The sequence below is a fragment of the Anomaloglossus baeobatrachus genome, chromosome 3 (genome assembly GCF_048569485.1).
Source record: "Anomaloglossus baeobatrachus isolate aAnoBae1 chromosome 3, aAnoBae1.hap1, whole genome shotgun sequence".
NCBI lineage: Eukaryota > Metazoa > Chordata > Amphibia > Anura > Aromobatidae > Anomaloglossus > Anomaloglossus baeobatrachus.
In genome coordinates this window covers 580,401,973-580,414,820 of record NC_134355.1, presented here as the reverse complement: position 1 = coordinate 580,414,820, position 12,848 = coordinate 580,401,973, and the positions used below count along the sequence as shown (strand labels likewise).

Sequence of the window (12,848 nt, the reverse complement as noted above, 5' to 3'; positions counted from 1 at the left end):
AGGATTTGTGTCTGGCTGATGTGCCTATCTCGGGGTGGGGGGTGTTGTGTTGTAGTCCCTGTGACGAGCTGGCTAGTCCAGGGCGCCACACTGCCATTACAGACAGAGAAGGAAATGTTTGCCATCCCAGGGGGAGCATAGAGGCTTAATTCTATGACTAAAAAATGTTTCCACATTTAGAACAAAAATTTGCCCCAGACAAAGCCAAGACGTTGTCACACCTGAGGGAGTCTGAACGCTGTGCCCTGAGTTTGAAGAGGAGTGCCTCACCAGAGCTGACAGGGAAACTCTTTTCTATGTATAAGGCATTGGACACACTTTTTTTTCTAATTATCCCCTATCCAACATAGCAAAAAAAAAAACAAAAACATTTTCCTTATCCATTCAATGTACAACAATGAAGTGTAACCGGTTTGATGAAAACACATTCGGACTCCTCTAGTGTACCTTGTTTGTCTCCAAGTTTTCCTGTCAGATAAACCATTGCTTTTTCAAGAGCTAGAGAGAGATGGATAGAGAGACAGATAGACAGAGACAGATAGACAGGGAGAGACAGGCAGACAGACAGGGAGAGAGACAGAGACAAAGAGAGACAGACAGAGAGACAGAGAGTCAGACAGAGACAGAGAGACACAGACAGAGAAACAGAGAGAGAGAGGGAGACAGACAGGCAGGGACAGGGAGAGATGCAGAGACAAAGAGAGACAGACAGAGAGACAGAGAGTCAGACAGAGACAGAGAGACACAGACAGAGAAACAGAGAGAGAGAGGGAGACAGACAGGCAGGGAGACATGCATAGACAAAGAGACAGACAGAGAGAGAGAGAGAGACAGACACACAGAGAGAGAGTGGGAGAGAGACAGAGAGAGAGAGAGACAGACACACAGAGAGAGAGTGGGAGAGAGACAGAGAGAGAGAGAGACAGACACACAGAGAGAGAGTGGGAGAGAGACAGAGAGAGAGACATTAGTTACTATCCTGGGAACACCGGGTGCCACAGCTAGTACTCTTGTATATTAAACCTTTACATTGTTTTAAATATTTCCATCAAGAATCAAATTACAACTCTAGTGACCACTTGATTTTTTTTTTTTTTAATATCTGCATTATTTGAAGACCTTCCTTCCCTAAAGTAAGAATTACCGGATACCACATACATATCATTCAATCTCAAGATCTAGAATACTGTTAATGAGTTCGATCATTCATTTCTCATCAACTCTTGGTAATAATTATATTATCCATTTTCAGCAAACAAACCTCCGTGCTTGAAGGAACGTCAGAAACTGCTCAGTGCTAAAGCTTCACCTACAGTTTTTGTACCGGAATGTGATGAAAAGGGTAACTATCGCCCCCAGCAGTGCCAGGACTACTGTTGGTGTGTGGATCAATATGGGGAAGAGATTTTTGGTTCTAGAACTTTCCCTGGAAAGCCGCCCAACACATGTGAAGCTTCTGGTAAGAACCTACTTTACTATTTCATCCTGCCATTCATTGGCGTTATTGTAGGCAGTTATTACAGTTCCAATACCAGTCACAGAGTCACTGTAATAAGTTATCTCTGATACATTGTGTCACTATAATCTTGTAACGTCATGAAAAACCATTGTTGGGCCCTTTGTTATTGTATTCTGAAGGGATGGAGGAAGATTGATCTAAGCTCGGACTTCATCAGTTCTCATGGACCAAGAAATATTTGATGAAAATACTAGATGAAGTGCATCCTACAATACAATGAAAAATATTCAGATAATAAGACCAATTCTTTGTCTTATCAGGTGAAACACCATGCATAAAAAACCGTAATAAGGTGCTCAGTGCAATACAACCTTTACTAGGAGCTTTTCTACCTGACTGTGATGAAAAAGGGTACTTTCGTCCAAAGCAGTGCCACGAAAGCACCGGACACTGTTGGTGCGCTACCAAAGATGGTGAAGAGATACAGGGGACAAGAACTGTGCCGGGGCAGTTACCCCCTACATGTGAGGTCACAGGTGAGGAACTAGAGTGTATTAGGAATTATATGGGCCTGACTAACTTACTACCAGTGATAAAATTACATCTGCCAGCAGGTCAGCACTCACCAATGCATTTCTCAAATATTTCCTTGAAAGATTTAGGCAGTGCAAGCCAAGTGAACCAAGTAAACTTATCCTGAAACTGTAGAAGAAGAAGGAGTGTGGGGGGATTTAACTTTTTCATGTTGAAATTTGAAGCTTTTACTTAAAGGCGATGTCAGTGACTTAAACAATGATGACCTATTCTTAGGATAGGTCATCAATGTCTGATCAGTAAGGGTGCAACACACAGCACACCCGCCGATCAACTGTTCCCACCACCGACTGGAACTACTCAATTGCAAAGCTGCAAAGTACAACTGTGTCACATGTGTAGTGGTTGAGGCTGGGAACTGCATATATGCCCCTATTTAAATTAATAGGGGGCAGATGCGCAGTACCTGAATGTGACCACTATTCTGTTGATGGAACTCTGCAGCTCCGCAACTAAGTAGTTCCAGCCAGTGGTGGCGTTTCCAGGAACAGCTGATTGGTGGGCTTGCCAGATGTCACACCCCTATCAATCAGGTATTGATTATTTATCCTAAGAATATGTTATCAATGTTAAAGTCCCGACATCCCCTTTAAGTAAAAGCTTCAAGTTTCAACATGAAAAAGTTGAACCCCCTTACTTATTCGCTTCTTACAGTTTGAAGATATGTTTATTATGTTCACTTAGCTCATACTTCCTAAATATTTCAAGGAAATATTTGAGAACCGCCATGTGCCTAGTGGCTACAGCCATGTACTGCTCATCTGGCCCCTATCGATTAGAATAGGGGTAGATATGCAGTTCCCAGCCTCGGCCACCATACACATGACACAGTGCAGTTCCGAAACTGAGTAGTTTCGGCCGACCAGTAACAGGTGATCAGCGGGGGTGCTGCATGTCACACCCTCACGGTTAGACATTGATTACCTCTCCTGAGGATGACATTGATGTTAACATCCGGAACAACTCCTTTAAAGTGAATCTGTCAGTAGGATCAAGCATCATAAGCTGCCTTCATGGGCATCTACATCATAGAAGGTTGAATAAAACTATACTTAGATATCTGCAATCCAATGTCTTACTCCAGAGAAATCCACATTTTCTTAATATGTAATTGAGCTATTAACATCTATGAGGCAGAAACAAATCTCCATGAGAATCTGCTTCTAGAGCTTATATTAAATGACAGGCTGCACTATCAATGTGAGACATATGACTAACATAGTACAGTAAAACTGAACTTTGTCTCATTACAAACACGTTTGCAGCTGCAGCTATCACAGCTCTGCTATATTGCAACACTGACTATCTGTGAGATACAAGCTGAAGGTGAGAGGGACCTGCAGATGTATCAGTTAGGGTTGCTCACACAAGCGTATGACTCGGATGAGTGCAATCCAAGAAAATCTTGCATTACACTTGGACCAATGTTATTCAATGAGAGAGAGCAGTTATTCTGGATGAAAGAAAAGTTAGCATTAAAATTCAATCCTTTATTAGTAATATTTTAAAAGGAGACCTCAGGTTCTCCAATTCATGAAACAGCAGCTCACAAAACCATTACCATGCGTGATTGGTTACATAAATACCCGGTCAATTATCAAACAGACCGTACTGTATTCAGGTATGCATGGTGGTGGCCACTAAGTCAAACAAAATTAGGAAAAAAACACAACAAACAAAACAAATGAAGTGATGATGCCAAGGTCTTTTAAACTTTGGAGGAGCCATATCAACATTATGTTTAAAAGACCCCCCTTTTTACGTGCCAGACTCTTTGACATCCTAGGCATGTGAGGGCTGTCAATAAGGACCTGATATACACATAGTAATATGTCCCCTGAAGAGTCGATGTGGACAAAACACGTCGGGACACCAACAGGGTCAGCTTAGGGGTCCATCTATGCAATATTAGATGTGGTCCGTTCTTGTTAGGACGGGAGTTTGGGGCGGCAGGTAATTTGTTATTTTTGACCTCCAACTTGGATAGGGAAAGTGAATGCTGAATCAGCGTACTGAACCCGGGATTCTGAAGGAGAGACTGCTTGCCCTTTTGTGAAAGGATGTGGTGAGACCATTCCTTTATCATATGCCTAATACATGTTTACATATTCTTGTGTCTGACCATTGTCAGCACCAGTGTGAAACATTAACATTTTTTTAGGTATATTAATTTTTTATGCTAAGTTTTTCTATCAAACTGGACCATTGTCCTTTGACCTTGGCATCATCACTTCATTTGTTTTGTTTGTTGTGTTTTTTTCCTAATTTTGTTTGACTTAGTGGCCACCACCATGCATACCTGAATACAGTACGGTCTGTTTGATAATTGACCGGGTATTTATGTAACCAATCCCGCATGGTAATGGTTTTGTGAGCTGCTGTTTCATGAATTGGAGAACCTGAGGTCTCCTTTTAAAATATTACTAATAAAGGATTGAATTTTAATGCTGATTTATATATAATTGATATTGGGATTGCTGCATCCTATGAAAGAAAAGTTGCAGCCATCTGCGATTGTCAGCGAGAGATGTGTCACTGGCACCCATACAAGTCTATGAGTGTGAATGAAACATAGGACCGCACTCAGATGACATCCGCGTGCAGTACGATAATCACATCAGCTGACAATGGAGGAGATGGGGAGATTAATCCCTACTAGGGATGATCGAATACCTCAAATATTCGGCTTTGCGAATATCCGATGAATAGGTCGCAGCTATGCAAATATTCGATGCGCAATGTACGTCTATGTGAAGCCCGAATAGTTCTGAATAGTTGTTATTCGGGTTTCCCATAGACTTACATTGCGCATCGAATATTCGCGAATAGTCGAATAGCGTCGACCTATTCAGCAAATATTCGCGAAGCCGAATATTTGAGTTATTCGATCATCCCTAAACCCTACCTCTCCTCTGCAGCTGTGATCTGATCGCAGGATCAGATATATTTGCATGACACTCGACTCACGCTCGCAGCACAGCGAGAGCCAAGAGTCATTAGCATATCGCATCCAATGCTCTCACATCAGATGCCATATGATGGTGTGAATCCAGCCTTATAATCACACACAGATCTGCAGTGAAATCAGGAGACAAGAGAGCAGCCATTACGTCTCACATTGGTAGGGTCTTCTTTAATTTACAATAAGCTCTGGGGCAGATTCTTGTGGAGATCTATGTCTGGCTTGTAGATCTTAACAGCTCATTTACATATAAGAAAAATGAGAATTAAAAATAAAAATAAAACATCAGATCGCAGTTATCAAGGTATCATTTTATTCAGCTTCTTATGACCTACATGCCCATATAGACGGCTTAGAAGGGTTGATCCTATTGATAGATTCCTTAGATGTCTGTGAAGGGGAATAGGTCGGGAAACTCATCTATTAGGCAGAGGGTGGGATGGCTACAACTAGTGCATTGGATGTCCGAGATTAATCTGATACCACACTTGGCCATGCAAGTCAATGAGTGCGTGGAAATCATCGAACTGTACGTGGATGACATCTGCGTGCAGTCAGATTTCCGCGCTCTCACACAATGATGAAGATGAAGAAATTATGATCTCGATCTTCTTCTCACAGTGTGTTCCAATTCTCTCATCCAAAAGAATCGGATCACCCTTTGCTGATACTCTGGTCACAGTTTGATCAGAGAGTCATTTGCTTAAGCAGCCTGATTCTTTTTGATGAGAGAATCTATGGCCGACTGCCCCTGTCCTCTCGCTTTGTAGAGAAACATTAACATTGTCACTGTTATCATAACTTTTCAGGAGAAATAAGAAAGGACATGCGCTAAGTAGAGCAATGGAAGCACTTAATAAAGCACATATTTCAGGATAGCCTCTGAAAGTAAGAAGGGCAAGAAAAGAGCAATAGCCTTGTGCTTTGGAATTGTTGGGCTTGAAGGGAATGTGTCGGCAGGTTTTTGCTACCTTATCTGAGAGCAGCATGATGTAGGCAAAGAGACAATGAATACAGCGATGTGTCACTTAGATTACTGGGTGCTGCCGATATGACGCAATAAGAGTTATTAGATTTAGTATGCAGCAGAGCTGAGAGAGATAACCCCACCCACACCAGGCTCTGCATGTACAATGAGTAAAATAAAAGCAATATAAAAAGAGAACCTGCACTACAATAAATAATGATAGTAATATAAATATTTAATTAGATTCAAAGATGTGTACAGGGGTGTGACAGAACCATTACAATAGTGACCATCGGAACCACTATGGAAAAGAAACTTCACAAAAAAACAGACAGAGGTCAAAATAATATTACATAGACATTTTTTTAATATGTACTGAATCAAACCAGGAAATCAGAAAAACATAATCACCAATCACAAAAAATACATAAAAATACATAAAAACCAAAACACAATGGCGGGGTGCTGAATATCATATATAACCAGAATTATTGTAAGAAAATCTCCCAGGTCCAAATAAATAGTATATCTCTAATTGTTGACATAAAAGGGTATAACATCCCTGAGGATGTAAACTGCTAATCACAGGCGGGGGGCGTGGTCAGATTAGCTGATGTAGTTCAGCAGTGATAATCTCCTGGTGCTAAATCAATCATTACAAGTAAACAACAGCATGGAGCTTAATAAGAGATGCATCATTGAAATCTGTATTTTGAACCCTTAAAGCATACTCCCCTTCTAACACCCCCATGGATCCAGTGCAGGCCTCGCAGATGTTTCATGCAGGCTCTGTATGGAATGACTGGACCATCTGGTGCCATAGCACTATTAAGGCCCCGCTACACGCAACGACATCGCTAGCAAAATATCGGTGGGGTCACGGAATTTGTGACACACATCTGGCGTCGTTAGCGACGTCGTTGCGTGTGACACCTACGAGCGACCGCTAACGATCCGAAAAAGGGCAAAAATCGTTGATTCTTGACACGTCGTTCCTTTCCCAAATATCGTTGCTCATTTAGTATGCAGGTTGTTCGTTGTTCCTGAGGTAGCACACATCGCTACGTGTGACACCCCGGGAACGACAAACAACAGCGTTCCTGCATCCTCCGGCAATGAGGTGGGAGTGACGTTAATGTGGCTGCTCTCCGCCCCTCCACTTCTATTGGTGGCCCACTCTGTGATGTCGCTGTGACGCCGCACGAATCTCCCCCTTAAAAAAGAGTTTGTTCGCCGGCCACAGCGACGTCGTTAGGAAGGTATGTGCGTGTGACGCATACTAGAGATATTGTTCACCATGGGTAGCGATTTGCCCGTGACGCACGCATGACGGGGGCGGGTGCGATTGCTAGCGACATCGCTAGCGATGTCGCAGCATGTAAACGGCCTTTAAAGCTTGTGATTGGCTGTAGTGGTTAGTGACTGAAACAACACATCATCACTCATGTCTGTGACATCCAGATGGCAGTCGTTGCTTCCAGGACAAGTCGTGAAAACTGGAGATTTCTATGCTGGATCTGTTAGTCTTACAACAGGTGAGTTAGACACAGCGAAAATACACAGCATCAAAGACTCACAAAAAGCTCATTGTGTGTATGTAGCGTAAAGGCAATCTGTCACCAGGATTTATCACCTAATCTGCCATCTGAATAAATCTAACTATTAAGAGTTCTATGGCAGTACCAAACCGCAACGTTGATAATGGGCAGCCATGCTTTATGGAATTGTTTTTGATTTAAAGCAAACCAACAGGACAATAGTGATAATCACTGAGCCACCCATTTAAAATGAATTGTTAAAACCACATTTTTTTCAGAACTTTAAAAATTTCATCTAGATACCTATTGATGGATTTGTCACTATTTACTTCCCTCAAAAAAGTATCAAATGTTTTACAATATTATCCACAATTATGTATTTCAGCTCCTGTGACGTTGCACTATGCCGTCGCTGTGGTCAAAAAGTCAAGTAGCTTCCAATTCGATCAACTGAAAGGCAAGAGATCTTGTCATTCTGCGGTGGGAGAGGCAGCAGGGTGGGCCGCTCCTTTCAACGTCCTCCTTCAGAAGAAGTTACTGTCGTGGGAAGAACCTGAACAAAAATCTATTGAAAAAGGTACAAGAGGGTATGGCTACAACAGAGGACGGGTGATGCACTAATCAACTAATATCATCCATAAACTTGTATAGGCCTAGACTTCCCTCAGGTGTCCCCTAGAGAAAATACAGGGAGTAACAGAACAACATATGGACCCCAAGTACAGATCCGTGTACATCATGTTGTTGTGTTCATGAGAGATAAAAAAAGGGCTGAAGAATCTTCACACACCAAATACTGTTATTAAGGCTATATCCTTTTAGCTTGTAAGACATACAAGAAACAAAAATAATGGCAAGTGAAAAAATTATTTTATTTTATATTTTTGTTTTATATTTGCAGTAGTATTGTGGCGCCCTGGACAAGCCAGGACGTCACAGGTACTACAACAACACACCCCACACCCCGGCTAGGCACATCAAGGCCAAACAAAAATCCTTGTTGCCTCCCTCCAGGGGCTGATGTCCACACCTGGGGGTGGAGCCAGGCGGTTGGCCCCACCCACCGAGGAGTTCACAGTCCTGGAGGAAAAAGAAGGCAGTTCAGTTGAGAGAGAATGACGAGTAGTTCGAAGTGGAGGAGTGAAGTGGTAGTGGAGCAGACTGACCATGTCCGGGTGCGTGGCCCGGGCACATACAGGAAGGTTGGCAGACGGTGGTGACCGTCTGCAGGAGGGGCTGATTGACGTGAACCGTAAGGACCGGGGACGGGCGGTGGCCCGCCGGTACCGGATCGGGGAGCGAAGAGAAGCCAGCACCATTCTGCAGGGCCTACGGACCCCGACCAGGCTTGGAGTCACCGTAAAACCGGTCAATTCCGTTAGCAAAGGGAACCTCCGGGGTTTCCCAGCAGTCAAGACCCGATTGAAGGCAACAGCTCAAACCGTGAAGGGAAATACAGTCACCGCCAAGGCTACAGTTCCCAGGGCCAGAGCCTGCGGGCAAAAGGGGCTCCCTCAGCCTCCATCCGAGCTGGGGAGCGGGTTACCGGTGGGAAGCCACCAGAACCGAGAACATAATACAATTTGAAAAAAAAAAAAAATTTGAGGGCACTAAGGCAATATAAATGGGATCCTCCAAATGCACACCTGAAAGCAGCAACAATGAAAAGGAAAAAAGGGTGGTGTGCTAATGAGGAGATCACCAAAACAATAATGGCAATAAATATTCAAAAGTTTATTGTAGGAAAAACACCAACATAGTTTAAAAACATCTAAAAACATGAAGTACAATAAACATCAGAGGTTTGCTATAATAAAGCATAAGCCTCTGAGAAGTGTCCACCTCAGAGATTTTAGACCATGTACTGCAATCAATAACACCAATGAATCATGATCATATAGCATGCAAAAAAAAACAAAACAGCAAAGATATGTGTCAGTCCTAAAGACAAATGGCTAATACATTAATATGTAAAAATCAATATGCAAAAATGCCCAAATACATATATTAATCCAATCAACCATAGGATGGGGCATGGAAAAGCTTGTAAGATGGAATAAAGCAGGTTTACATATAAGTAAATATATACAACGCCATAATCTTTACCAGAATCACAATGATGGAAAAAGAGGCATGCAAAATAATTCCCATTAAGGCCCCCTTCACACGTCCGTGAAAAACACGCACGTGTGTTACGGGCCGTTTTTCGGGTCCGTGTCCCGTTTTTATGGTCCGTGTGGCATCTGTGTGAATTGCGTATGCTAGCCGTGTTTGTGTGTAGAACGTCCGTGTGTGCGTGTGGAATTAACGTGTATGTGTACGTGTAATGTCCGTGTGTAATGTCCGTGTGTAATGTCCGTGTGTAATGTCCGTGTGTGTGATGCACAATGTCGTTTATAAATGTCGGCTGACAGCAGACAGAGTTGCGCGATGAGAATGAACTCGGGTGACCTTCACCCGACTTCATCCTCATACCGCGGCTCTGTCTGTGTCGAGTACTGATTAGCGGTCACCTGTGAAGGATTCACCGGTGACCGCTAATCCCCCGAGTGACTGAAGTTTCCCCCCCTCTCTCATACTCACCGATCCCCGATCCCCGGCGCGGCGCTGCACGGCATTCACACTGCTGCGGCGGCTTTTACTATTTTGAAAAAGCCGGCCGCTCATTAAACAATCTCCTATTCCCTGCTTTCCCCGCCCACCGGCGCCTATGATTGGTTGCAGTGAGACACGCCCCCACACTGAGTGACAGGTGCCTCACTGCACCCAATCACAGCAGCCGGTGGGCGTGTCTATACTGTGCAGTAAAATAAATAAATAAATAAATAATTAAAAAAAACTGGCGTGCGGTCCCCCCAATTTTAATGCCAGACAGATAAAGCCATACGGCTGAAGGCTGGTATTCTCAGGATGGGGAGCTCCACGTTATGGGGAGCCCCCCACCCTAACAATATCAGTCAGCAGCCGCCCAGAATTGCCGCATACATTATATGCGACAGTTCTGGGACTGTACCCGACTCTTCCCGATTTGCCCTGGTGCTTTGGCAAATCGGGGTAATAAGGAGTTAATGGCAGCCCATAGCTGCCACTAAATCTTAGATTAATCATGTCAGGCGTCTCCCCGAGATTCCTTTCATGATTAATCTGTAAATTACAGTAAATAAACACACACACCAGAAAAAATCCTTTATTAGAAATAAAAAACACACACATATACCCTGGTTCAACAATTTAATCAGCCCGAAAAAGCCCTCCATGTCCGGCGTAATCCAGGATGCTCCAGCGTCGCTTCCAGCTCTGCTGCATGGAGGTGACAGGAGCTGCAGAAGACACCGCCGCTCCGGTCACCTCCACGCAGCAAATGAGGTGAGAAGCGCGATTGGCTGAGCTGTCACTGAGGTTACCCGCTGTCACTGGATCCAGTGACAGCGGGTAACCTCAGTGACAGCTCAGCTGATCGCGCGGCTGTCTTCAATTGCCGCGTGGAGCTGTCGGGAGCGGTGGTGTCTTCTGCAGCTCCGGTCACCTCCATGCAGCAGCGCTGGATGCGACGCTGGACCATCCTGGATGACGACGGACATGGAGGGCTTTTTCGGGCTGATTAAAGTGGTGAACCAGGGTATATGTGTGTGTTTTTTATTTCTAATAAAGGATTTTTTCGGGTGTGTGTGTTTATTTACTGTAATTTACAGATTAATCATGGAAGGAATCTCGGGGAGACGCCTTACATGATTAATCTAGGATTTAGTGGCAGCTATGGGCTGCCATTAACTCCTTATTACCCCGATTTGCCAAAGCGCCAGGGCAAATCGGGAAGAGCCAGGTACAGTTCCAGAACTGTTGCATATAATGTATGCGGCAATTCTGGGCGGCTGCTGACTGATATTGTTAGGCTGGGGGGCTCCCCATAACGTGGAGCTCCCCATCCTGAGAATACCAGCCTTCAGCCGTATGGCTTTATCTGGCTGGCATTAAAATTGGGGGGACCGCACGCCGTTTTTTTTTAATTATTTATTTATTTATTTTACTGCACAGTATAGACACGCCCACCGGCTGCTGTGATTGGGTGCAGTGAGGCACCTGTCACTCAGTGTGGGGGCGTGTCTCACTGCAACCAATCATAGGCGCCGGTGGGCGGGGAAAGCAGGGAATAGGAGATTGTTTAATGAGCGGCCGACTTTTTCAAAATAGTAAAAGCCGCCGCAGCAGTGTGACTGCCGTGCAGCGCCGCGCCGGTGATCGGGGAACGGTAAGTATGAGAGAGGGGGGGAAACTGACCGACAGACTGTGAGAGAGGGACAGACAGACAGAGAGACCGACAGAGAGACAGAGAGACCGACCGACGGACTCAGGGAGATTGACCGACATACACAGAAATAGAAAGAATAGCCGACATCACTAGAAATAAAAACACCAAACGGACACGGACTATAGGTAGATGCATACGTGTTTACTAACGTGTGTGCACATACCCATAGACTTTCATTGTGTCCACGTGTGCGTGCTCCGTGCAGATAACGGACATGCATCCGTGCAAAACGCAAACACATACGGATCACGGACACGCACACACGGACATAATGAAATAACGCACGTGTGACCACAATCATAGATTAACATTGGTGCACGTTTGGCCGTGTCTCCGGTATATACGGAAACGGACCAAACACGCACGTGTATCACGGACGTGTGAAGGGGGCCTAAGGCAAACAGAGCAATGGTGAAAAAGCAGTCATGGAGGAGGTGGAGACCTAAAGCAAACCCCCCCCCCCCCAACGCGTATCGCCATATCCAGATGGCTTCCTCAGGGAAAAATGATTTTTTATATTATTGCCTGGGGCTTTGTTGAAAATCAGTAGAGCCTTATTCTATCAGCTGCAGTTTACCACCATTGCACGGTGGACCCTGACCACTGATGTCGGTTTACTCTTATCTTTTACCATATCAGTAGGTCCATCCGTAACAGGAACTCAGGCTGCTTTGACCACTCAAAGCCATCTTGACTCTTTATTAGGTACTGGATCCAGGTGCACATTGCTGAATATAGCACAGAGTTGCTCCTGTGATACCGGTCCCATTGTAGTGATCCAGAGCCTGGTGATCTGTCGTGTGCTTTCCTGTGTGGTGTGGAAATATTCTTGTTGTTAGTTTACTTCACGCCTGTGTTTTAGTTCCTCCTAGGTTTGTATTGTTTCTCCCCTGTGTCTGATTGCAGTGTGCATGTGTTTTGGTTTTTCCGCTATCTGTGGTATTTGTAGGGTTTGCTTTTCCGGTCCTGGCCCTCTCCTGAGATGGGATAGAGGAGATGTTAGTCCAGGGTTCGGACAA

At 44.4% G+C, this 12,848-nt stretch overlaps 1 protein-coding gene across 1 annotated transcript in view; it reads left to right on the top strand.

The window, feature by feature from the left end:
* LOC142295610 (saxiphilin-like) overlaps positions 1-12,848 on the top strand; it is a 111,400-nt gene that overhangs the window by 28,476 nt on the left and 70,076 nt on the right. The window contains exons 5-7 of the mRNA XM_075338711.1: positions 1,253-1,459; positions 1,780-1,995; positions 7,906-8,097. Coding sequence (XP_075194826.1) covers positions 1,253-1,459; positions 1,780-1,995; positions 7,906-8,097 — 615 coding nt within the window. The remainder of the gene's footprint in view (positions 1-1,252; positions 1,460-1,779; positions 1,996-7,905; positions 8,098-12,848) is intronic.